The 27,864-nt window shown below is 41.3% G+C and overlaps 2 protein-coding genes and 1 pseudogene across 2 annotated transcripts in view; 2 read left to right on the top strand and 1 right to left on the bottom strand.

Annotated features, from left to right (window-relative positions):
- Window positions 1-585: 585 nt before the first annotated feature.
- On the top strand, window positions 586-1,405 carry LOC132088544 (uncharacterized). The gene is made up of 3 exons (XM_059497439.1): window positions 586-640; window positions 747-983; window positions 1,040-1,405. Exons 1-3 carry the CDS (start codon window positions 635-637, stop codon window positions 1,403-1,405), a joined length of 609 nt encoding a protein of 202 aa, XP_059353422.1. The 5' UTR covers window positions 586-634.
- Window positions 1,406-5,997: 4,592 nt separating this feature from the next.
- LOC130686187 (uncharacterized) overlaps window positions 5,998-27,864 on the top strand; it is a 57,501-nt gene continuing 35,634 nt past the window's right edge. Inside the window, 4 exon segments of the mRNA XM_057509478.2 lie at window positions 5,998-7,150; window positions 7,223-7,630; window positions 7,720-10,381; window positions 10,383-12,394. Of these exon segments, the coding sequence (XP_057365461.2) occupies window positions 5,998-7,150; window positions 7,223-7,630; window positions 7,720-10,381; window positions 10,383-12,394 (6,235 nt within the window).
- LOC130686185 (innexin inx3-like) lies at window positions 26,396-27,808 on the bottom strand (annotated as a pseudogene).

Genomic DNA, 27,864 nt, shown 5'->3' with positions numbered 1-27,864 from the left:
TGCCTGTGGTGCCGTAATAGTCTTTGAAATGAACTGCATTACACATATTTTATTCTTGTGAATTATTGCAATATCTTTCAATTTTGTTTACAGAAGAGATCTGATGTTGTGTTCATGGAGAAAGCATTTTGGAAACTATTTGTTTTACGACCAATTGGCTTCCGCTAAGACTATAATAATGTCTCTCTGGAAATGAAAAAATTAATAAATTAAGCTTACAAAATTTAGTAAATAATTTTTGTATTATTATTTTTTAATTTCTTTCTGGTTTTTTTATGTGGCCTCGTACTGTTGTGGCAATAACGATCAATAGCTTAAGGAAACATGTTCAGTTGCAGTTATCTGTTAATGAAAATCAAAACGGGTTTGTAAAATGCTTGAAATGCATTGTAACCGTAACTAAACCAAGATTTGTATACTATTTGGTGTGTGACCTCATTGGAGAGGAGGCTGCCAATCGCAAGTGTTTGGACAATGCCAGCATATCTTGCAACAGACGATTGGGTATGTGTAACGATTGCGTCGATCAAATGTCATGCAGCTGTCTATGGTATAAAAGTAAACGCAAGTTTTACGAAACTCAAACTCATCGTCGACCTTTGCAGCAGACACAGGTTTCTAACCAGTTATCAACATGCAGGTAAAACAATACATCAAAAATGTTTTTATTTCTTACTGCTGCGACGTCGCCTCTGATTCCAGTCATTGCTATTTTTTGTAGCTTAATTTAAATTTTGTTAAAATAGAAAAAAATCGTTACCTTGATGTTGCTGGTGGTAGCCGTTACTTCAGCCAACTTGGATCCGACCATCGTCGAGCGCTTTGCCGACTGGGTTCCCCTAGAGTCTTCAACCAATTACCGTATCGATTCTCGTATGCGCAGACAAGTTCCTTCTACCGATGTCAAACAGGAAACATCAACTTCAAACAGTGTGCCAATTATTGATGGACCTACTCTTCTAACGGAATTGGCATCTGTTCAGGTATTCAGGTTAATATTTAGCAAGAGCAACCTGACAAAATCAATTTATTTATTAAGAGTCCTACTATTGGCGTCCGACAGGCAAGTTCAGCCATTAGCTTGCCCGCAGACACTTCGGCAATTTCTCTCAACAGCTGCATTTTCATTGAATTGAAACTTGTCATTATCATCAACATTTTGCATCCCGTTTCCTGTAGCACAATATGCGCTCGTAATTCCCATTTCACTCACGAACCTCTTAAGAGCGGAGGCACCTGCACGCTGCATAAGCCCCCGGTAAGGGTAGTGAGTGGTCGGTTCCCGCACCCCGAAGCTCGGACGCCATTTGTGGGCACGTCCCCAAGAACAAGTGTTTCTAGCGATGGATCGCTTCTGAACTTGTGCCTCGATCTTGGTTTGAGCATTAGCCTAGGTCTACTATAAATTGAAAAAATTGAACCAATACGTCTTAGCTTAAGAATGTCGAAAGGCTGTGTGGTTTTCACCTGGGATTTCCTTAACATTATTTAGTTTTTGTTTTCTTCCGGGAACGATGTAGGAATACACCCATTATAACTACAGTAAATTTCTATTTAGGACATTTGATTTAAAAAGTCATTACCTATTACTACACGTATCTTTGTAGAAGGAATACGTAACTGGCTATCCGAATTTGTTCTCTGGTTTCGTTTGGGAATGGCCACGTTTGACGATGAAACTCAACGACCTAGAGTCTTTTGACTTATCATAAAGTGGTGACTTCCGTCACGCCAAAACTAAACATAGCGCGTCACTAAAGCGCAATCTTTCGTTTTTAGGACGTGAATTTAAGGAAGTTTCTAACTGCAATTCACGTAAACTCGTGAACTTAACATGCAGAAATCAATAGGCTCACACATCACCGTTTGTTCCGCTTTCTTTCTTTAATTGATTTTTATTCAGCGTTCCTCTGGTATTTTTCTGTGTCGCAGTTGCCAAGACTTACCGCTACAAATTATTGTTATTAATAGGCCTACTCAGTTATAGAACATGAAACTGGAAACGTAAATCAAATAGTATTGCCCTGTAACTTGCACAGATATTAACGCAAAGTTTTTGAACAATGGTGCAATCTAAATTCATTTTACGAAATGCTTTCAATAGAAGTTAAGTACGGGGGACCTTGACAAGCTGCTGCCAACCATGCAAACGTTTTCATACATATTGTACATGGCTACGTCCGTAGATGTGCACGGTACAAGCTTATTTACAGCAGCCAAGCGTTAAGGTAACGATGAGGACATCGATTGTTCGTTATCGTGCTCGTTGTCCTTGCAACAGGGACGAAGATTAAAAGCCCGTGTCATGGTAGTTTCCTAAACTAAAGCGCGTGGAATTCTAGGGTAATACGTTTAACAATTGTTCAGTGGTAGAATAGCAAAGTACTACAGATAATAGGAACAGAACTTCCTATTCCAGCGCCTAATCGATGTAAAGTTACCAGTCGGCTCTAAAGATGGATGAAATTTGATACAACTAATCCAAACCAAAATAGGTTACTGAAATCGGGCCTTGAATGGAAGTCGCGATTAAACGATTTGAACGATGCGTCGAGATTTGACTATCTCTTTTAACCCTCTACCAGGAACTATCATTTCTGATTTGGATGATGATTGTTGCCCCTCTAATGCACTCTTACTTTGGAGTGACTATATGCGTATTATCTTTACGGGTATTACCTTTGCCGTTCCTTGCATATTGCAGTGATGACGGTTTGTGTCACTACCCTCTTTCTATGGAAAATACATCTAGGGTAAAAGAGCGAATTGGGACACAGGCCCGGTTCCTGCTAATTTGGGACAAAAAACATACATTTCGTCGCATCACGAATGGTATACTGATAGGGGTTCTATTGGGACATCTTAAAGGCGAATTATAAACTAAAAGGGGGGTTACGCAATTTATCAAAAGGGCAAAATTTAAAACATAACAATATTCGAGAAAACGGTAATTGAAATCTGTGCGTTTTGCTTGCGGGCGAAAAACCTAAACAGCGTACGATTTGTTAGCTGACACCTGGACAGCACATGAAATTTCTAAGGTAAAATTGAAGAAACCCATTAAATAATTATATCAAACAGTAGAGCAAGTTAAGTTCTACAGATTAAGTACAAGTCTGTCCCATTAAATGCTAGTCTTATTCCAATATTACAAACCAGAAAAAACTTCGCATTTGGTAACTTGCCATACTGGCTTTTTTCCTCTATTTCAAAATCATGGTAGTAAAATGACACATCGATGTTCACAAATTCCTGAGAAAATACTGCAAATAAATATAGTTCTCTTGAAACAATAAAAAATAATAATTTATGTATTCTTAAGTGGAAGTTCTAGAAAATTTTTGCTTTTTTTTATTGTAAAGAAATTTTTTCAAAAATTGTGCATTTTAAATTTTCTCAGAGGTTATTAGCAGCATCAACCGAGTCATCAGTTTCCTTCAAGCTGCGTTATTATTTTCTAGTTGTACCCACAATCTTGGAGGAATCAGTCGTGAGCAGCAATTGCATAAGCAACTGGGAATTGTTTTGTAACAACTGGTAAGAATCTAAAAAACGGTCATCGGCAACATCGTCATAACAGATGACACGCACTCGATTATGTCATTGCATAACTCGGTTGGTTACAACCAGTGTTGGTTCCCCGATTACGGGCCCCAATTGAAACCCGATTGGGCTCAGAGCGGCGACGTATTGAACACCCTAGATACCGAAAGACCCACCCCGAAGCAATGAAATGCCTTCCCGATTCGCAAAAAAAAAACACACTGATTGAATTGGGAAAAACCCCTTCTTTGATCTTGATTCTTGACAGAGTCATAGAATAGAAGCATGGTTGCTTACTCTGAGAGAAACGGATCCGCTCAGGTAAGGGTGTCAACGGATCTGACGAACCGAGACTTTTCCGAACCGTGAACCGAAAAAAAAGTTGCAGAACCGATCCGTTCAGAATGGAAGGGTGCGGTTTCGGTTCTAACAAAAAAAACATTTGTTCCGATGAATTTTTATAGAGATGGCGTTAAATAGAATAAACAGGGAATTTTAACCAAAATTAACTTCCCTTGACTTTGTCTGATATATGTTGGTTATCAAATTTTTCCTGATTTAGTTATTCGAAACATGGAGGATGTTTATGTATCAAAGACAAATATTATACTGTAATTAAGTTTCGATTCGGTTGGTCCCTGAAAAAGAAGCGAATTCGCTGATCGATTATCTAAGTATCGATATAGCTTAGGATTGCTGTATGCCGTCTAGTTTTTTAATAGACCTACGATGTTCGAAGATATTTGAAAATAAGATGATTTTTTAAAATTTTTGTTTGTATACGAGTGTTATTACACAGCGTTCGTCAAATCTATGTGATAAGGAAAGCGGAAAAACATGCATTGCGGTTCTCTAAACCTGTTCACATCACACTCGCTGCTTTGAATTGGCGCTGGATGTACGGAAGTTAAAGACCATTTTTGGGAAGGAAAAGGCAACAGGAGACCTTCCTATACGAGAGAATTAACCAGGGTCTTATGTCTTTGCCTATTCTCTTGCGGTCGTTATTATTATCAGATATTAGAAAACTATATGGTGCATTAAAATAAACAGCGAGAATACGAGCACCGCCTACGCGCAGATTTGTCTAAATCATGCTTTCATAAATGTAGAAAAACACCAGTTCATGTGGAACCATCTCCATCAACATCGGCTCCTAGAGCTGGCAGACAATTTTTAGGACAGCTCCAAAAATTTTTTGTTCCAGTTGAAATTATTATAGTAGCATGAAAGAAAACTGCCGCTGGACGGCTCAGCAATATAGATATATTTTTTGTACGGGAGAGTGAGGTGGGGTAGAAAAAATTCCTCTACAAAAATCGCAGAGGCATAAAAAAAAAATTCGCGCCACGTTGGGGGGATCGGTATTTATTGGGGCGCCTGTAATACCCCATTTCCGAATGAAGTTATCCTCTTTTGCATTAGTAGTTGTTCTATTGTCAAATTTTCTTTTCTCTTCATTTCAGGTAAATCGTTTTTGCTGTAAGGTTCGCTCACACCGTGTATTTATCGTCTTCGGCAAATATAACATAGTACAGGTATACGAGCGTAGGCAGGCTTGGTTTTACAACCCAACACTTCATCTCTCTGTTTAACCGACGACCTCGCCCTTGATGATTGTGCAAACCGTGGTAGGATGTGACTGGCTGTTCGTGAAATACTACGCGTCCGTCCGACCTCCGGTGCTACGATAACTAAAGCGTGTCGTCAAGCGTAAAGGACGCGGCTTTGATTCGTAATTTCTAAAAGTCCACGTCCAACTAACTTCAGTTGCCTGAGGAGATCCACTCGTCAGAGTTATGACTGGGGAAAATCGGTCTGTCCACAAGAACTCTTTTTATTACGGTTCAGCTGCCTCCAAAAATAGAAGTCATAACAACATTTGTTAGTGTTAAAGTCTTCGAAATCAGCGAGACCAGCCTTTACCGACGAACCCGTTTGTTTTTATTTCAGTGTTACTCAGCAGAATTGTAGAGACCAGATTGATTCACCTAGACATGCCCATATGAAAAGGCAGAACGTTTTTTAACAGAACAAGTTGTGCGTTAAATAATTGAACCCCAACACCAGGAGTTTTCATCAATCTCTGCGTAAATAATAGCATCTCGATAACGAGTAAGTGAATTTTTGGTTCATCTGGACTTTTCTGCAACACGTTGTGCGTTATATCGGACTGCATGATTGTTCGACCAACGGCTATTGCGGTCTGAGCGCCGCGACAGTTTTCTGCAAATTAAAATAGAACTAGGAACATTCCACTAGATTTATGCTATTCTTTTTGTTGTATTAAAGAGTGGATAGAAAAGGGAATAGGAAAAGTGAGTAGTATAAGAAGAAAAAGCATTTTTTTTGCATGAAAATTTAAAACAAGTTTAATAACATTATGGTTCTTGAGTAAACGTCGCTTGTAACAAAACTTTTTTTTTACTTAGAAATTTTGAATGGTATTTCATAATGGCTGTAAGAAATTGGCACTACGAGAGACCGAAAGATGTTTTCGAGAAGATCCTGTGCTGGATTCAAGACAAAAATCCCGACTCGAAAAAACTGGTTGAAAATGCCGTCAGTCACATTGAATCAGAGGTGGGATGGACACTTAAACCATTGGAGAGAACTTGCGTGGAATTGCAATACGTCAAAGCCCTCTTGAAGATGTGGATGCGGAGCAGTTTAGAAACGGCGTTTAGCCACTTGAATAATGAAACTTCCGACATGAGCACAGCTATGTCGACTGTCTTGGATGAGCTGGATTCCATCGATTCGTTCGAAGATATTAGTACCAAACTAATTGCAAAGGAATCACAGCTTTGGACTTGGTTTGGTGGAGGCTGTCAATATTTTCAATTGATTGTCCAACAGGAAGAGCTGTTCAAAAACACGCCCCGTTTCGCCCTTCTCTTGAACCAAAATTTCCATAAACTGAAGAGTTGTTTTATCGATAAGATCTTTTTCCGGTGCAGGAAAGACATCCTCAACGACGTTGATGGTGCTTTATTTATAAAATTCATTTCGGATCTGACTGACTTTTTGGCAAAAGCAAATGAAGACAAGAAATTACAAGACGTTCTGGAAGCTCATATTCTGGAAAGCAATGTAAATACGAATAGCCGAGAGACAGATTGGCAGCAATGGATAAACATCCTGGTTGAAAAAATCTTGAAAACATTCCCACCAGCAGAAAGCGATAACGAATCAAGTGCAATCCCCGAATGGATACAGCGTTTCGAGTTTACTGCGCCGCCAAGAAAAGAGTGGACATCAAAATTGAATTTAGTTATCAGAGAGATACACAAAAAACTCTTGCTGCCAGAAACCACAATCAAAATGAGAACAGAACACGGAAGGAAAATTATTTCCATTAATGGCGTTTCTATTTTTGTTAGTAAACTTATGGGGAAAATGAGGGAATTAAAAGCCAGTAATAAGGACGTACAGGAAATACAAATTGCCGGATATTCTTCCGTTCACATCGATTGCGATTTGGACAATGACATCTGGCATGGAATCAATATAGGTCTCGTTACTGATAAACTTATCGTTTCCGCCAATGAGAACCAGAAAATAGTATGGGATGTATCCGGAGAACATGCTACCGCCAAATCAAGACGTAAGCTATCATAACACTTATATATTGTTAAAACCATAGTATGTTACCCAATTGACATGTTTTTCAACTTAGGAAGATTACTGAACGCGGGCGAAAGCGGTGGTAATGTTCATATTAAGTGCAACCAAGTTATCGGAGCTGAGCAATGGACGATCACTTCGAATGGAGGGAACGGAAGTTCTGGTCTCAAGTGGTCAGCGGAAGAACTTCAACGAGTGTTTAGTCCCATTTTTCCAATTGATGGGAATGAAAAAAGAAAGGAAGAAGAAAAGCGAGGTTACAAGTCACCCTCAATAAAACAACTCTACAAGAAACTAGAGTATACAATATCTGAAAAGTATGATGGCCTTGTGGCCCCGGGGATCACGGGGCTACAGGAACCTCTGGCAAGGTCAGGCGCGCTTGGAGACGGTAGCGAAATCCATTTTTCGTTGTATGAAAATAAAAAAAAAAAAAGACACACACTCATACTCTGTCAAGGTACACATCCTGTATCCATGAAAAAATATTTCAGAATCAGATTTCAGTTTAAGATGTTTTTACGCGCATGTCATTTTGATTCCATACAGGTCGGAAATTCGGACAAGGTGGCTATGACGGTGACATAATCTTGGAATTGCTGGATAAAGATCGGGGCCTCCCTCCTGTTGGCATGGAAGTTTATCAAGCAATGGGCACTGGTGGTGTTGTTTATAAGGCGTCTGTTTCAGACGGCAAAACGGGACAAGCGAATGGCGATGTAGGTTTCATCCACAATGGAGACAAGGACCAGCAAGGAAATTACATAGGATTTGAAAATGACCAAAAACTAGAAATCAAATACTACTCCAAGCTCGAAGAATTACAAAAAGATGAAGTTGCTTCATACGTTGAGGTTAGTGATGGCTCGCGGAATCAACGTTATGCGACAATTGTATCGACATTTGAGCGGTATAGTAACCCATCGGCCAAAGCCATGAAGAAATATGGCGTTATTCGTCATAGCCTCAACCGTCATTTTTCAAAAGTAAACGAGTGGAAACAAATGCAAGAATCGCTCTGGAAAATGTTTTTGTCCGATATTGCGTTAGAAGAAAATGAATTGCCAAATGTCGATGCACTGGTGGAGGAAATTCAAAATAATGAAGCGCAATTCAGTGATCTAGTCCACCAGCAATTGGGTGAAGTGAAGATAGGGTGCACAAAGCCAGCGCCTGGCATCAAAGGCAGCCCTGCCGGTGATTCTGGCGTATCTCAGGAAGAATCTAGCAAAGATCGAACACTTAACAAAGCCACTATAGATAATCGACAAAAATTTGAAAATTTCCTCAAGGACAATTCAAACAAATTCATTCCAGACACCTGGAAACAGATGTCAGAGGCAATGACAACAAAATCCCAAAAAGAAATCAAAGTGCTCGAAGATCGAATAATATTCATCTTGAGTTACATCAATGATCAAAGGACATTAGGAAAAAAAGTAAATATAACAACGAAATGGAAAAAAAATTTAAAAGTCGACGCAACCAAAGACGGTGATCTCAAATCTTTGGCCGTATTTTTGTACGACTTTGAGTGCGCCGTACAGCAACTTCGTAAGCCAATAGACAAAAACTTCCGCCTCCGTGACACCCAGATTCTGGCCATACTGATGTTGCTCCCTAATAGTGAGGAAACCGCTGAGAGAAAATTAGCTCAGGTAGCTACCGGCGAAGGCAAGTCGTTAATTGTGGCCGCAGTGGCGATTGCTGTTGTTCGGAGTTGGTTCGTCGGTAAGAAGGCAACGCAAAAAATCGACATCATTACCAGGAACGATTTATTAGCACTTCGCGATTCAAATCTCTCAGTAGCTGATGGAGGATTGCGAGATCTCTATAAGTATTTCGGTGTATCGGTGGCAAACAACTGCAGCCAATCGGAAGATGAACGTACAGCAAGTTATACTGCCAAAGTGGTTTACGGACAGTTGGCCCATTTTCAACGGGATTATTTATTGACCAAATTCTACAGCCGTAATATTTGTAACAGCGAAGAATTGTTATACGCCATTATTGACGAGGTGGATAGCCTGTTGTTGGACCAAGGAAACAACACCCTCTATTTGTCACACGAGATACCCGGCATGGAAACTTTAGAATCTTTGTACGTTTTCATTTGGGAAAAAGTGCGCAACCAATCTGTTTACAAAAACAATTCGAAAGAGCAAGTAAAAAAATCAATTAAATCTGATGTCTTGTTCGATTTGTACGGTGTTACAACTAAAGAAGATCTGAAGTATGTCCACGCGCCATTGGACGAATCGGAGAGAGATGCACTGTGGAATCATCTAATTGAGAAAAAAATGATTGATTCACAAGGACACCTACTCATAACTGACGCCAGCCAAATTACAAAAGAGAAGGTTAACTATATCCCAACAGAACTCGAAGGGAAGGATCTTAACGCGAAATTGGTTTTCTATTTCCGCAAAATAGCTAATCGCCTGCGTCGCATCCGAATACCTTCTCATCTGCTCACCTTTGTTGATCGAAACCTTGACACTTGGCTGAACAGCGCCTTTCAAGCCTTGGAATTAAGGCGTGACGAGGACTACGTCATTGACCAAGACCGAACAGACACTTGTCCAGATCTCAATCCACAAGTGATTATAATTGATCCCGACACCGGAACGGATCAAACCCTGTCGCAATGGGAAGGAGCCTTACATCAGTTTCTTCAACTTAAGGAAGGGTGTAAATTGACGCTACAAAGTCTCAAAGCTGTTTACATTTCAAACGCCGAATATTTGTTGAAATACCATGGGCTATTGGGTGTATCAGGGACGCTAGGGTCCAAACAAGAACAGATTTTTCTACAGAATACATTTAAGTGCGATTTACGCCACTTTCCTAGCGCTTTTCCTAAACTATTTCAGAAAAGAGATCCCCAGATCCTGTCAACAGAAGAAGAATGGCTAGATGCCATTGTCACGGACAGTAATGCTATTATCGAGGCAGAACGTTCTTCCATCATTTTTTGCAAGTCCATCAAAGTTGCCAATGTCGTCCATCAACGCATAAAGAGCTCCAATCCTGAGTTGAGTAAAACCCGTCGTCTCCATCGGTACACACGCGATTACGAGAAATTCGCATTTGAAAGTAGCGAGCTGAACATTGGGCATGTTATCGTCGCCACCAACTTGGCTGGACGAGGAACGGATATGAAAATCGGCGAACAATTGCGCAAAAATGGAGGACTGCATGTGTGCCTAACTTTTTCCTGATAATGAACGAATTGAGGAACAAGTGATGGGTCGGGCAGCTCGCAATGGGGCACCCGGAAGTGGAATTCTTATTGTATGCAAATCAATTTCACGCGAACGGAAGACGCCTGATGAAAGTGACACACAGGACTGGGTATCAATGTCTGGCATGGAGAAAACACGCAATGTCCAAGAGAAACAACGCATTGCTCGGTTGGAAAAAGATTTTGAAGACACGATAGATCAAGTGAAATTATTTGATAATTTCTCAGATTATTATACTACCCTAAAAAAACAACTATGTGAGAAAAAATACAGGGATCAGGAAGTAAGTGCCATCTGTGGAAGTGTATTGGACCAATGGGCTTTGTGGCTGGATGAAATGGATGATTCCTCGTTCGACGTGAAAAAGTATTCATACTCAACGAAATTCATTCCAAAATTCAAAATTCCCGAGCACAATTCTACCGATTACAGTCAAATTGATTGGATGACACCACCACGTTTAGTTGTCGTTGCCAAATATTTGGCGATGAGTAATACGAAATCGAAGCTTTCGACTGCAGCCAATATTTTGGAACGACTCATCCAATCAAAAGACAACCAATTTTATGCCGCTGCTTACTACTACCGCGCATTCATTTTTCTGAAGGAAGGACTCGAAAGAAACCAAGATGAACTTATCAAAATAATGCGTACGTGCGAAAATGTACTAAGTGAGCAAATCAATATGCAAATATCGAATTTTTCGGTCGTCCGTGAGACAGAAAGGAAAACTGATCAGCCTGATTCTTTTTGCGCTGTTGATGGCTATACGCAGCAAAAAGATAACATTGTTAATCTGCTTCAATATTTCCTTGGCTCAGTTCGATCCTTTTTGGGCACCGATTGTTCCATAGAAGATTTTGAAGCAGCAGGACGTCTGCCCGAAAAAGTTAAGGATTTTTTTGAAAAAAATCTTAGTAACTTTGAAAAGTGGATTGAACGGGAAATTCATAAAAGCTCGAAAGTTTTTCAGAAAAAAGACGATAAAAATGAGGAGCTGAAGAATTCTACTATTTCGATCGAAAAGGTGGCGGAATATTTCGATCTGTTATTGGATGGCGAGTCCAAGTGCATTGGCCACCAGCTGAACAATGCCAGCACCATACCGAGATGGAACTCTTCCGACGAGCAAATTGCAGAATCCAATTGGAAAACGGCCATTGTTCGGGTAGCAAACGCTTACGGTGTCTGCGCGGCGACCTTAGAAAAAGCTATCAAACAGGCGGTGAAAAAGGAACTGAGCAAAGAGGATATTGAAAAAGAATTCGAAAACCAGTTGAAAAGGAAATTTGAAGAAGACAATTTGATTCCCTGTACGAGGGAATTGTTCTGGGCGGAACTGATCAAAATTGGCGCGTTGTTCGATAACGAAAATTTCATCGTCGTGGAAGACTGCATCGTCGACAGGTTCAATCTAGATCGCGACGAGGCCAAAGAATTAGACTTTTTAGGCAAGGATTACATCCTGTATGATCCTATTGATTGCAACAAAATTGGGGAAAAAAAGGGAATCATTTTTTCGCAAAATTACGTCGAAGACAATCTTTATGGCAATCAAGAGTACAATCGTAGCGGAGATAAATTTAGATTCAACAAGATGGCCAAAGTTGATGTCGCGAAACTCAAATCAGTCAACTTGAAGCTGTTTGGCCAGTTAAAAGACGACGATTTACGTAAGGCCGATATTAGTCAAGCGGAACGCAAAGCAATTATGGGCGAACTGAAAAATCAAAATATTATCGACGACGCTGGCAATCTCTCACCTAATTACGATGGTCAAAGTTTTAAATATCCAAACTGTCCTGCGTACGAAGACGCTGTGATGCGTTTAGTGGCGACCAAGTTGCGTGCCGAAATAGTTAGACGACATTGGCTGAAGAGTGAAGACAATGCGAATCGTCTCGAAGTAATCAACTTGTTGCCTTTGACACCTTATCGAGATATGCTGGATGACTTGATTGCTGCCTACGTCATTTCTGGTGTCCGACTAAAGGAAATGGACGAACGTGTCCTCAAGAAAAAAGTGGACGAAATCACTAACATCGACGTTGAACGTGACTGCATTTTGGATTTTTTGAAAAGCCGGCAAGCAATTTATGAAGCTACGTGGTTGGTAAAACAAGACACTGCGCTTGACTTCATCGACAGTGATATCCGCAAGGTAAAAGCCAACACTGTCGAACGCGAGTTGGATCTTTTTCGTTTGATGGGATTTGATCATGTAATGTACATGAAGAATCACCAAACATCTAGAAAACAGATGGTCTTGACATCCCTATTTGTACCATTCATTATCATTGGCGGAGCTGTTTCAATAAGTGCTGGGGCTGTCTTAACCATCTTCAGGAAAATTTTGCCGTTCAATGTCGCAAAAGATTTGCTTTTGATGGGCGGTCTCTCTGACATTATCTACGTATTGTCGTGCTCGTTATCCAACCACCAAATCGGCATCTCTGGCTATGTCCATCAGAGAATACGAAGTGCAACAGGAAAAATGAATTTAGTAGAAGAGGGGAAGTCTCTCTGGAAGCTATTAAAATCAAACAAATCTGATGGCCGAAGCTACAGACCTGCTGTCCGACTCCACATGAACGGCTTTCACCAAAGGCGAGTACGAGACAAACTTGGCGAAACGGACCAGTACAAGATTGTCAACGCGTTAATTGAGCTTAAAAATATGCCAATGAAAACTAGTGAAGAAGCTGACGATCAAATCCACTAGGCAATGGCTACTTTACATTTTATTTTACTACAAAATTTGTCTGTAGCTTAGACGGTGAATATATAAATGTATAAATTATCGTAGATCTGCTTTAAACTGGGAAAATAGAATCAATACCTTGAAAAGCTTCTCTTTTTTAGGCAAAAAGGGTGGCTTCGAGCACCTGGTTGAATTGTCCAATAATTACAAAATACTGCTCTGTCACCACTAGGTACTGCTTAGCACTACAAAACATCAATTTAAGTTGCCACCATTCGCTGTATTTTGTCTGCATTGAATAAAATCAAGAACTAGATTTGAACATCTCAACATATATAAATAACTAGGCCTACTATGAAATTGTTTGCTATAGACGAGCAAAACACATATAGATTGCAAAGGATATTTTTTCATGTAAAAAAGTCGGGAGCGACAGATGAGCGAGAGCGTGCTCCATACATTTTCTTTAGATCGTTCGGATTTTCGCTCACTTTAGAGCGATAATTAGAAAGCTCAGAGGGCTTATCGCATTTTCGGGGTATAGCTTTCCCGTCTAAACTCATTTCCAGATTTATGTCCAATAGTTGTCGTATTAGCTCCTTTCAATTAGAACAGTTTGGCTCCAACTGGACTAGTTATGGATGTTTCAAGGCCGTTTCCAATACTACGTTTTTTTTTTGTACTACATCGCGTTGGGACGAAGAAACGACCGTAGGATATTCACGGGATTTGCCGTTTAACCAGGGACTTAACGCCGAAGCCTTTGGCTAAATAAAAATTATATTTTTGAACAACTTATAAACAGTGGTTGACCTACTGATTCTAAATTTTGAGTTGAATCAGATGCGCGGGTTGGGTCGGGTACTCTTCTCAAAGCCAATCAGGGCCAATCCCTGATCCAGAACTATATTCGTATTATTTTTTTCTATATTAATTTTCCGCATTTAACTGCTAGGGACATGTACAATTTATTACAGTAAATGTGTAAGTTATCGAACTGCTGCTGTTATTGTATTCGTTATTTTTCAGATGGGAGCAAGTTGAAGCCATTTAAATACTCGATATTTTCACGTTGTCTTCTAACTAAATGAAAGAGTGAACATTATTTGAATTGTGACAATATGCAACCGAGTATGGTAGAAAAATTCGCGCGAATCGAAATCCACAGCAGCTATTAGAAATACGGATAGCACCAAGGCACACACAGTATGCATGCATATTACTAACGCATGCGAACAGCATACATCTTAATGAAAAATCAAAAATAATGGGCTCTTTGTTCAGGTTTTCTCCTCATGTTTTATTTTTTAATGTGATCACAATGTTTTATTATTATAATTTTTTTGTGTAGAACAAATGCTCTATGAACTCCTGCTTTCCGAAATCTCAAACTTCCCAGATCTCAAACGTCTTACAAGAAAAGTGTTCTGATATTTATTTTAAATCAATTAAGGAATTGGTTTCAAAATCCTAAAATTTGTAAATTATGAGTTTAAGCAAGCTCTAGAATCAAAACAAATAAATACTTGAATACTTGCTTAACCTACCAGTTTTTCTCCTTAGGATCTTTCTGCTTTGGAGCTCCTCTATTCGAATCAAGATTATACTGAAAGCAGCTACTGGTACCCGTTACTAGATGGCAGCTGCAACCCCAGATTATGCTTGATGCCAGCAGGGCCACCTTTGTTCATTTCTGTTTTACCGTGACTCTAAAAAATTCCAAATTTACTTATACAATAAAAATTATCCAGGCTTTTATTTTAAATTTTTAAATTTTTGTTTCTTTTTATAGCTTTGATATTTAAAACGTAGAAAATTTAGTTTACCTTCAAATAAAAACTAGGCTGGCCTGGCCTGTAGCTCTGCACTCCCGCTAGTGAGTATAGGCTTTGTAAACTTCTCGCATTTGTTTCGACTGCTTGGAAAAGGAGGCAGCTGTTTGTGTGTGTTGTGTTTGTTCTGTTGGTGTTGGTGACAGTCTCCTGAAAACATTCGTTATAATGAAACTGGCAAACCTTTCGTATTTGTGCGTGTTATAGTTCACCATAGCACTTAGTTTTTATTCACTGCGGGTGATGTCCCACCATGTGGAATTACGTGTCTGAGAAAACTATCTGAGTGGGTAAGATATGTTGTGTTTAATATTTATTTTGCCAGTGCTTTTTTACCTAGTTGTTGCATCAACATGGGTTTAAAGTGAAAAATGGTATACCTCGGCGAAAAGCTATTTCTCTAGTGCCTAATTAACAAGCTGTCAGTCTGACTGCTTCATCAGGAAAAAAATGAACAACTGCTCCGTGGCACAGGGATTCCTTTTCCTTAAGCTTGCCATCCGTCAAACCTGAATTGTGTGCCACAGCATTGCCTGCTGTTTCCCATTCGAGAATTTTCACAACCAGAGAAAATGAGAACAACAGAAGTTGAAAGTTTGATTGGAAAGTTTCGCCAGCCAGTGCTGTTGACCTCAAAGCATAGCATATTACACGCGCGGAAGCTTGGAGGACGCCTCTGACGCACCATCTCCCTACCTACCCTACCCCCTTCAATTTCCTACAACGTTGTAATCCCCCGTTTTCCCCTCGTCTTTTTTATCCGCTTAATAACCTTAGGCTGTCATGTACACATGCAGCGTGTATTCAAAAAGGTTTGAAATAGGTAGGCATAAGGGTGTCGATGGCAAACGTGTCTTATAATCCCGTCAAACTCACGTTCCATTCCGCCTTCCTTTTCCTACGCTAGCAGATGAACCGAGGAAGAAAAAAAAAGATCTGCCATTCTATTTTGTTTTAGTTTCTATTTCTTTTTTCTTTTTACGCTACAACACAGATCAATATTCGCACAATCGATTTCTCCCTTTCCCGCTGACTTAAGAAGAAGAGAAAGAGAAAAAAGATCGTCCCCATTCATTGTGGCAATAAGGAAGTAGTTGTTTGGCTTAGTTTTAGTTTGTGGCATTTGACGGTTGATGTTGGTGGCCCATTCGTTTTTCCTCCCCCCGTTGTGTACAACAGCGTAGACTGGACCCCAGCCGTTGGTCACATCTCGTACTGGGTGAAACGCACCCTCCATTCATTCAGACGCGGAGAGAGGGAAAGCGAAGGCAGAGAGGGGACTTCCTGTTGGGTGGGACGTGGGACTGCGATAACAAAGGCATCATCTCTCCCCGAAAACTCTTGAACTTGAATTTTATGAATGAAAACTTTGTTTAAAATATGTTTTTTGTTTCTTTATTCCAACAGCTATCAGCCACTTAGACGGAGCTTCTATACCTCATGGATTGACCTTGCAACTGGGCGATCTAGTGGAAATCACTCAGATATGCGAAGGTAAGAATGAATTCTCAACTTATCGAATTGTCGCAAGTCTTTTTCTTTACACAATTATATAGTATTGATGGAATCGATAAGAAAGAAAAATTAAAAAATAAATAAATAGAAAGAAAAAAAAAAGGTCGTAAAACGGAAAGAGATAAACTCTTTCCTCACACACCATCATCGCCTGTGCGCAGAAAAGCACGCACAAACACCCACCCTGTAAGTGGTCGTGGGAATGTCGGTCATGGCTACATCGACATGTGTTGTTGCCCCCTAAAGATAACAGCTGCGAAGAGATTCCTCTTATCTAAAAAGTTCATTGATTTCTTTGATAAACATGTTTCCTGTTTGAACGCTTTTGCTTCTTCTTCCTGCTAGATTGGTATCTGGGCGTGAATCTACGCACACCTAGCGTGCAGGTAAACAGTATTTCCCATACGCTTTTTGCCGCCAACACGGATTTCGTTTATGATCTTGTTTCTGTCGTTCGTTTACAGGGAATTTTCCCATGCTCCTACGTTCAAGTGCGACCTACATCTGATCAGGAAAGGTACGCAGCTGTTGTTACCAAGTCTACCGTCACCCTTTGCGGGTTTTCTCTTTTTAATCATGAGTTTATTTTTTGTGTTTTTTAAAATTTGATTGGCTTCATGGGATTACGTTTTTTTTTATTTTTGAGGAGGGGGAAGAGTGCTGTGTTGTTGTTTGTTTTCTCCCCAAAAATTCTTACTTAATGCTTTTCTCCGTTCAGGTGTTGGCATTACGACGATCCAGTAGTCGAAGAAGCCACTAACGTGTTGCGAGAATGGGGCGTTATCTGGAACCGATCGTTCGTGGTAAGTGTCATTTAGTTTTATTTTCTACCGTTAGATGGCTTTTGACTGCGCGCGTTAGGACGGAAAACAAGTTGTAATGTCGATAAAGCCCCGTTGAAAACGGTGAATTCCCGCACAATTCAGTTTTTTTGTTTTGTTTTCTTATTTGGATTTTATTTTTATGATTACTTTAGCCTCTCCATGGCGGAATGAATTGTCAAAGTCTAATTGAACCACTCGTTTGTGCATATTTATTGATGGGAATTCGAAAGTTTGCCCCGAAAAAAATTAAAGTTAAAACATGAAATGTTTTGTAGCGTCTTCAGACGGTGGTTGTTGCTACGTTGTGTAACTGTTCCAGACAAAAAAAAAGAAAGAGCGAGAGAGAAGGTAGAGGAGGGCGAAGTAGACAGAACCGAAGGAGACAAAGTGAAGCCACCTGATGGCTAGAGCCCGGACCGGATGAGACAAATGACTTGTGTCAACGAGTGGCAGATATCGGAGCGAAAGCTTTACGGCCCGGAGCGAAATAATGCTCTCTTCCCTACTAGTTCTGGAATGTTTTTCGTGTCGTCCGATCCCCATTTTCTTCTATCCTCTTTATATTTCTTGTATGTTTTTGTTTTGTTTTTTTTTCTTCTCCTTTGTTATTTTCTTCGAATCAAAAGTTATTTGGAATCGGGCAAACAGGGTCATTTAACAGGCTAGCGCCAGAGTTACTCTCTGGAAACAAAACAAAACTAGTCATTTTGATTTTTTTGTTTTGTTTTGTTTTGTTTTTAGATTTTGGTTTTTGTTGTGTTGTTTCGTTTTTTATTTCTCTCCTGACTGCTCGAAACTTATACGTGTACCCGCTTCTGCATAGAGCGAAGAAGAATTGTTAAACAAAAAAGCCGCCAGCTTTAAGGAGAAAATGACATTCCAATTCCTCCTCGTTTTGTTGAGGGGTAATTCACCTTGCATCATTCAAAAAAAACCAAAAAAAAAAAAGAGAGACCACGAAAAGAAAAAAAAAAGAAAAAAAAATCTGTCTCTTTCAGACAATGAAGAAGAAAGAAACGAGGCCCGCCCGGTGCGATACGGGTAGTCGTTTATTGTGCCATCGTTGCTAGTTCCGTTAGCGCAAGACGCATGCCAACTCAAACTCTCCTTTCTTTATTAGTATTATTATTTTTTTGTACTCAAAACGTCTTTCTTTTTATATCCCATCTGATAGTAAGTCAATTGTATTGTATCATTCCGTCGATAATGATCTCATTTTGAGTGTGCGTCCTAATGAGCCATCCGCTTCTTTTTCTCGCCTTACCTTACGAGACAACAAACTAAGCGGACTTGAAAAAGCCGGTTCTTATGCCGGCGCCGTCTTCCCTCGTGACGTTGTTTTTTTTTTTTTTAAATTAAAAAAATAACACATTTATAAAAATTAAAATAAAATAAGAATGAATACGGGGAGAGAAAAAAAGAGAGAGAGAATCTCGGCGTGACACGCAGATCGAATCCGCGCCCGTTTCTGGAGGTGCTTGTCATGCCACAAGATTCGGCTCTTTTTTTTTCTTCTTTCTTTCTCCCCTCACTTAACGAGGCGACGGGTTTAACTTTCTTACAAAGAAAATGGTAAAAGAAGGAGAAAAAAAAAGAGAAAAAAAAGGGCGATTGGAATCTCTTTGATGGGAGCCAATGAGCTGCTGCTCTTGCGACTGAAAGGGCCAAAGAGATGTTGGAAAACGATCGAGGACCAAGAGGAATGACCAAATCGGGTCATCGCGTCTGTGCCCTTGTGACCGTTTGTGCCCCGATGGTTTCACATTAATTTCATTTATTTTTTTAATTTTTTCTTGATTTTATTTGAATTTTTTTTTTTTTGAGGGGAGAGCTTTCCTCAGTCCGTGTTTTGATTTTCGGGAGGGCGGAAATTTTCGCCGTCGTTTTCATTACACAATGTGGGGGGACGCACGAACGCATCATCTTTCGTTTCGAAGCAGCAGCCACAACAACAACAACAAGTAGCAGATCGTATATCTTGTGTGTGTGGTGATTGCTTGCGTGCGTGAAGGCCACTGTAAAAAAGCAGCGGCTCGCGCGCACGGGTCTCCCCCATTATTTCCCAAAATACCTGAAAATTGTTTTCTTTTTCCTTATTTCCGGGCAAAGAGAGAGAGAAGAAAAAAAAAAATCAAGAAGCCAAATGGGTGATAGGCTTGCTGGTGTGTGTGTTTTTATTTATATATATATATACCTAGGGAGAGAAAAAGAAAAAAAAAAAAAAAAAGAGAAGAAGGTCTACTGACAGCCCTCCTTTCGGACTGATGTTTCACAGCAGGATGCTTCCGACACAATCAGCCCCCGGTTGGCCATTATCCGCTCTCTTATGCTTTGCTCCTGCTGACCAGTTGGTGGAGGGGTCCAGCGAGAGGCCTTTTCGGGCCGGCTGGCCCCAGCATCAGGAGCTTCTGCTAGTGCGGACGTTATCGATCACGTAGTTGATTTACAACCTGAAAAGAAAGAAAGAAAGAAAGAAAACCTGTATTCCCGTAGTCTTTGTCGTATTTGTTTCACAACAAACTTTTTTTTTTTTTTTTTTTTTTGAGACCTCAAGCCAAATAGAAATAGAGCTGGAAAATGAAGAGAAAAAATGAGAGAGAGACTGAGATGAGGGGGGGGGGATGTTTAGAACCCTTTTTTCCACTTCCCCCCGCGAACAACGGAGTCACACACACACACAGGTAACACAGACAGTCTCTGCTATATGCCGCCGCCGCCCACTAGGTCAAGGACTTGGACTATATCATAACGCTATAGGCTCTTTTATTTCCCCTCTGTTTGGACGACATGTGCAACGTCATCCCCCCTCAACGATTTAGAAAAGAATATATTCTTTTTTATTTTATTCTTTTTACCTTCTATTAAGTTTGTTTTGTTTTGTTTTTTTCTTCTTCTTCCCCTTATTTTCGGGCAGGATATGGCGGAGGTGGGGGGGGGGGGGTTGATCTTTTCTTTATTCTTGTCCAACATCCGGAGGTTTGTTGCTCAAAGTTATGCGAGTCAATACTTTTGGTGGTAGAGATGGATGTCGTTTGCGAGTCGGTTTCGAAACGCTTTCGATTGGGCGTTTTCATCGCTACGCTAACACATGTTTCCTATAGTAGTTACGGCATAGCATAAGCAGGCCACCACGCCCACGAAAATACCTGTTGATGGATTAGTTGCTGTTCTATTTGATTGATTTCAAAATGGGGGAAAGTGAAAAAGAAAAAAAAAAAACCAAACATGAAAATAACAAATAGTTCACGGGGCATCCGGGACGATATGTTTGAAAGACTCAACCAGAATCAAATATAGTAGCGTTTTTTGCATCACACAATTCAATTGATGCTGCAATCCGGGAAAAAAGGTTTTTTTTTAAATTCTGTTTTTTCTTGTTTCCTTTTTTCCCTCTCGAGATTTACACGTGATGGATGGAATCGTCTGATAAAATGTTTTTTCTTCGGTCATTGATTGATTCCGCGTTGATCGATCCCGTCCGTATTGTCCAAACCAGGGGGGCTTTTGAGGAAATTCCTTGGCTGAAGATGAACGACGCTCGTTATTATAAATAATTCTTTTCCGTTTGATATCGGCGTTCATCTCGGATGTTTCGGAATGGAAATGGGGAGGTGGGAGAAACACGCCGGCCCCGTCGGTGTCGGGCGAGGGCGTGGGAAAATAAAAATAAAAAAAAAAAACGGGAAGAAGCCCTAGCTGTGTGTAGAGATAGACAGCCTCTTCTTTTCCTATATCTCCTTTGATTTTTCTTATATATATATATTTTTTTTAAAGAGAAAGAGATGAAAGGCGCTCCCATGTTTCTTTTCTTTTTTCCTCTCTCGTTTTCATTTGCATAATGATCTCGTGTGAGTCTCTCTTTTTTCTTTTCTACATCCTAACGGCGATATTATTTGACTGTTATGCAGAGACGTCAGAGAGAGCAATGCACGATGCTCCGATCGGCCATTCTGGACCTGATGGACTGGCGTCGGCAGCTTATGACCGGCACCTTCACGCTGGATCATCTCAGAGATTTGCGGCTACGCATCACATCCCATATCGACTGGGGCAACAGGTACGTCCACTTCACATTTTTTATTTCTTTGCTTTTTGCTCGTGGATTTTTTTTTTTTTTCAACGACAAGGAAGATGTCGGAGACATTGATGAAACTGTGTGGGTTTTTCTTTCTTCGAATTGAAGAGTTCCTTATGGGCGTGTGCGCGTTCAGACGTTAGACCCAGTTAAGGGACCGCTTGGGCTGTCAATTATCTTGGCAGTTTTCTTTTGAAAGCCCGTCTACATATTTGATATTTTTTAAAGAAGCCTCAAAAAAAAAAATGATTGCCAGCCATGGGCTTTTTTTTTTTTTTTTTGCTGGTACCCACATTCTATCTACTTGTATATATATCAAATGTGATTTGGGTTTGCTCGTCGTGTGCGTACATAGTGATGCAACAAGGACCCGGTTTCATGCTTCGGCCATCACTTGTAATGGCCATCAAACGTTGGGTCATTTGTCCAACGTCTAAATTCCCCTCCCCCAAAACTGGCTATGTATGTGGGTTTCGCTTGGGCTCTTGCGATGAAAGACAAGAAAACCGGTCTCGTTTTCAACCCCCCCCCCCCCTCTGAAAGTTTTTTTTTTTTTTTTGGATGAACCGAACTGACGAAACTGGCATTTCAGGGTTTAGAAAAAAACTAAAAAGGTCATCATCCTGAAGCTTTGAACAAGGCAAAATAAAATAAAAAAAGAAACCCCTTGGTAACCGTGTCGAAAAGGTTGACACCTTTCCATTTACGATCAGCTCGTACTGAAGCAGCAACACACAGACACACACACACACACACACACACACACTGGAAGTCACTTGGATTTTTCTAATCCTTTTGCGGTCGACTTTTTAAAAGGAAATTTTTCAACAGCTAAATTCAATTTTTTTTATTACTTTTTCTTTTTTGAATTTGTTCATCTCGTTATTTACATCCATCCATTTTCTTTTTTCTTTTTTTTTTTGAGAAAACAACCAATACCTTTCCCGTTGGGTAGCGAATTTTGCAAAGAAATAAAAGAAATTTTTATGAGGTGTGTCTTGGTGGCACTGGCCGTTCAAGTACACTTGGGAGGAAAAAAAGGAATTACATCGAATGAAAGTAACAAAAAAAAAGTACCAAAAGTTAAGTGTTAAAGAAAAAAAAACAAAAAGTACAAAATAGAAAGTGATTAAAAATAGAAACAAAACAAAGAAAAAAAAAGGCTACACACACATTTTTTTGACACAACTCGGTGGCGCGCACATCACAGTGAATCTGGCTGGCTCATGTAAATCAAACCAAAACGAAAAAAAAAAAAAAATCTTTCATAAAACGAGAGCCCCCATGCCCCTTCCCACACATTCACAACACACACACATACACACACAAAAAAGAAAATGATGTGGGGTCTATCTCTTTTTAAAAAAGAAAAAAAAAAAAGAAGAAAACGACAAAATCATCGTTCGCCAGGGCTCGTACAGGGCGCTTAGAATGGGCGTTGATTCCAGGCCGGCGGACGAATTGATTTTGTTGGGATCGTTGCCGGCCGTGAAGCGATGAGCCAGATCGTCGATGAGACCGTTGAAGAGGAAACCTTCCAAATTCTTGCCGAGCATGTGGATGAGGAAGTAGTCGCCGAACGGGACGCGTCGGATGACCGTTTCGGCCGAGTCCATCGACGGCGAAGAGACGCGCCGCATGACGAAGAGGCGCGCGATGGGCGAGACGACGATGACCAGCCGATAGGCGAGCGCCAGGGCCGACAGGACGGAGAGCAGGATGAGCCAGAACCACAGGAAGATGTAGATCTTCTCGTTGAAGATGTTCCAGGCCAGGACGCAGAGGGCGTCGTGAGTCTGATGGAGCCAGACGGTCCGTAGCGCTGGAACGTGCACTTGGTCATGCGCGGAAAGACTCGATGAGCACGTCGTCGCGATCCTCTTGGTCCATGTTCGAGTACTGATGACGCGAGTGCCGTAGTCGAGGAATGCGCCGTTGAGGAACCGATCGATAAAGAAGATGTTGCCAATGACGTTGACGAAGTTGAGCACCTCGCAGCCGATGTAGACGAGAGGCCAAACGGCCGCGCGTGTGCAGCGTCTCTTGCAGGTAGTGAGACAGGGCCGAAGAGCGCATCTTGCGGTCCTCGGCCACCCAGCCCAGCAACAGGCCGCGGCTGCCGTCCGTCATGTTTCGCACTTGGCCGTCTTCGCACTGCTTCCAAACCCAGTGCGGCAGGTAGAACAGAATGCCCTGCAAGAAGAGGACGAACGGCACCCACTGGTAGTAGCTGTGGATGCGACGTTCGCCCTGGCCCTCGTAGGCCGGTCCGACGCCCTGAAAGGCCTGCGGATATTCGACCACTTTCCACCGGGCAGCTTCGACGAGCCGGGCAGCGTGAACGTGTGCTGAATCCAGCAGTACGTGTTGATGACCTCGGGCCGCGAAATGGCGTCGTCTGTGATGCAGTCGATCGGATTGCCGATCAGGTCAAACGCCGTGATGACGCAAGCGGCGAAGAAGAAGTGCTAGTGAAACGATAGTGAAGACGGAAGATGGCGTTGTCGATGTCGGCCTTGTCGTGCAGGTATCGCACACGAATCCGGCAAAGCTGCCCAATAATCCGATGAGCGACATGGTCGTCCTGTTGCACTCGATCCCAGCCCTGCAATCCAAAGAAGAAAAAAAACAAGCCATTAACAAAGGGTGAAACACAATCAACTCACTAGTTAACGATTTCGACACGGGTGGGCATGTGCAACAACAGCGAGACACACACTAGCAATCTCTTTTGTTTTCTTTTTGTTATTGTTGTTGAAGGCATCATCTGCAAGTGCACACACACACACACAGACACACTGGAGGCCAAGAATGCGGCATAGCCGGTTTGCCTTTTGTGTAACGTGGCTGCAGGCTAAGCTGCATACCTGTCCGGGCATGTCTTCTTGAGCCTCTCTTGTGTTAAAAACTTACTCTTTATTTTATTTATTTATTTATTTTCGCTTAAAAAGGTTTTATAGCGTTAGCCGATCGGGAAAAAAAACTTTTAAATGCGTAAGTGTGTGTGTGTGTGACACGACTCGTGGCCTATTCGGCTATCGAGAAAACACTGAAAATCGGTCGTCGTGTTGAACGACAGAAAGAAAAGAGTCGGGACGTGATCGGCATTCGCAGTTGCACGAGGTTTTTTTTTTTTTTTTTTTTTTGGAATGGTTTTCTCCCTCTGCCATGTTTGGCTTTTTATTTGGTTTTTACCAATCGCCATCCTTCGATTTCTCCCAAATATCTCAAATGTTTTCCCAATAGCCTGAAGGATATTTTTTTTTTTTTGTAATGCACAAAAAGCTACTTCAGTAGTCGCAGATCAATTGCAGCTTGTTATCGAAAAATGTAACATCGACGTTGATTCAGCTGTTCTTTACCACACAAAAAAAAATCGACAGGAAAAAAAAAGCTTTTGTTATTTTTCGTCCTGTTTAACAAAGCAAAAGAATGAAAGAAAAGAAAAGAAAAAAAAAAGATTGGGAGGATGAATGACTTGATCATTGGGTTACGCGCCCATAGAGAACACGTTGGGGAGTTATTGCCAGTTGGTCATAACGACTTGGAAGGGAAGAGATCACCTGCCGTGAAAAAGATACGACTAACAAAAGACACCAGGTGTGGTCTTTACGAGCTGAAAGGAAAACAAAACTATCCCTATAGCACACTGACCAATTTGTTTGTGTACTTTTTTCTTTTCTTTTTCTGTTTTGACTTTCAGCTAGTTTTTTTCTTTGAGCATTCTTTTTGTGTGTTACCTAAAAAATGTAGATGATCCGAGAGAAATAACGAAGAGTTTCTTTGGCCAGTCGAGTTGTGCACACTGGTTGATGAGACACACTGCAAGTCAACAACGGAAAAACAAAACAAACTGCAATTCACTCGAGAACAAAACGCACACAACACAAACACCTGTGGTCAGTTTGGAGCTCTCGACTCGTAGTGAGAGCCAGTCCCGTCAGCCAGCCTTGTTATATAGCCGACCCCCTGGACACACACCAACCACCGAGACCCAAAAACAGAGTTTCCTCTCTTGAAAATCTCTTTCTTCCACTTGCACCACGTTCACACACACGCACAAAAAGAACATGGAGGTGCATTCTGACGTACACACACACACACACACAAATTGCATGTTTATTAGTGTGTGTGTGTGTGTGTGCGTGCCCACCGTTGTTTGATGAGTGTCTTTTTAACTGGTCCATTGAACGGTGGCGTGTGTGTCTCATTTTTGTTTTGTTTTGTTTTTCTTTTGAAGTGTGTACAAGCGAAACATGCGTATCATTCGCCGACGTTCATTTGTTTCCTTCAACATGCACACACACACACAGACACACACACATAAAATAGATGGCCCAATAGAGAAACGTACACAATTGGGTACTAGACGATATTTCTAAATATTTTCGTCTGTGGTTAGAGGGGGTTTTGTGAAGTTGCCTGCTGCCCCTTGTGAGGTCATGTGATGGATTATCCTTAGTGCCGGTTATACTTTATTTCACATATATATTTTTTTCTTTTCCCCCTTCGTGTTTTCATTTTTTTCTAGTGCTCTTTTTTTTTGTTTTGTTTTTTTTGGAATGAAATTTTTTTAGAACAGTTCAGCAAAAGTAAAATGGAAAAAAAGATGGAACAAAAAAAAAGGGGGGGGGGGAGAATGGGCGTATGGGAGGAGGGGTGATGCAGAGAGAAAATCGAGTTGTCTATCTCATTTGGTATGGCGCTGCTGGTCGACCAAGGCCAAGAAGAGTCAGACTCATTATTCATCCCGCGGCCTCTTCCAATGGCCTCTTTTTTATTGGCTTTTGAAATCTCAATTCTTGTGTCAGAGGCATTTTTACCCCCCCCCTTCTCTTCTTCTCTTTCCCATTGTTGCTTACCAATAGAAAAGAGACTCTCTCCCAATAACGAGGCCTTTTTCTTTTTTTTTTTTTCTTTTTATTTTTGGTCCAGGTGGGCCGACCAAAATCTTTAATAGAATGCCCCCAATCGCAGCTTGCTACCGTCTTACAAAAAAAAAAAAAAAAAAATAGCCTAAAACAGTAGTCGGAAAGCGTTTTATTTAACAGCCGAAAACAACATTTTTAACAGTTGAGATGAGAATGATCGAGGTAATGGGCCAAATCGTCCAACAAATCACGATACACGGCAACTTGCAAATTTTTGCCCAGCAAGATGAGCAAATAACAATCAGGATAGGGAAGCCGCCGACTCAGGATGACCATCGATTGCTGATCGCACGTGGTCAAACCGACACGTTTCAAAGCAAGATGGCGGACCGCTGGCGAAACCATGACGACCAAACGATAGAGCAGGGCGAACAGGGAAACGATGGCCAGCAAAACCAGCCAGAACCAAGCGAATACGTAAATCTTTTCGTTGATCACGTTGACGGGTAGGACGCAAAGAGCGTCGTGTCGCTGCACGCCTCCCGACGGTCCGTAACTGTGAAACGTGCACTTGGTGACGCGCGGGAAAGTTTCAATCATGTGGTCGCGTCGATCACTCCTGGTCGAGGCTTTGCTGTTGTAACACTTTCCATCCGTAATCGACAAAGTAGCCACCGAGGAACAGGTCGATCAGGTAGACATTACCGATGGCGTTGACCAAGTTAAAGAGCTCGCAAGTGACGTGAGCCACGCCCAAGTGGCCGTGCGTCCCAATCGTTTCGTTCAGGTAATTCGACAGCAGCGGTCGGCTAAACGTGGCGTCTTGACCTTTCAAATCGAATCGGCGGGCGCCTGCCGTCAAGCCACCAACGATGCCATTCTCGAATCGCTTCCAGATCCAGTGCGGCAGGTAGAAGAGCATGCCCTGGAAGAACAGGACGAACGGCACCCATTGGTAGTAGCTGTGGAAACGCTTCTCGTTCGAATCGGGACCGACACCCGGACTAATTTGAAGCTCGTCCAGCGGGACGGTGAACGTGTGCTGGATCCAGCAGTACGTGTTGAGAATCCTGGCGTAGGGGAACGCCCTTATCGATCACGCAGTCGATGGGTTTGCCGAAGAAATCGATGGCTGTGGCCAGGAGGCTGGCCGCCAGGAAGAAGACGCACGTGAATCGATAATGGAGTCGGAAAATGGCGTTGTCCACCACCGGTTTGTCTTGCAACAACTTGACTTTCAAGAGGGTGGCAAAAACACTGAAAAGGCGAACCACTGACATGTCACTGAAAATAACCAAAGTTGAAACAAAAACAAAACAAAACAAAAAAAATCAGACATTTAAAAAACAAGACCTTTTCTTTTTTTTTTTTTTTTTTTTTTTAAATGTCTAAACCGGTTGGTTTCATCGTCAAAAAAATGCCGTGATTGACAAGCGGGAAGAGTCTCATTCGGTTATCTCTCGTTTGTTTCTTTTTTTTTTTTTTTTTTTTGTTACCTGTTAAATGTTCAGCGTTTGGCCTTTTGGTTGCAAGTTGACACTCGAAGCAGAAATGATCTCGATCGTTCTTGTTGGGGTAAAAAAATGAGACTAAAAGCGACAAGCTTACACATTCCAGACATGTGGAAAACG

Source organism: Daphnia carinata, unplaced genomic scaffold (assembly GCF_022539665.2).
Source record: "Daphnia carinata strain CSIRO-1 unplaced genomic scaffold, CSIRO_AGI_Dcar_HiC_V3 NW_026452971.1___fragment_3, whole genome shotgun sequence".
Classification (NCBI taxonomy): Eukaryota; Metazoa; Arthropoda; class Branchiopoda; order Diplostraca; family Daphniidae; genus Daphnia; species Daphnia carinata.
This window is presented reverse-complemented; position numbering and strand designations above follow the sequence as displayed.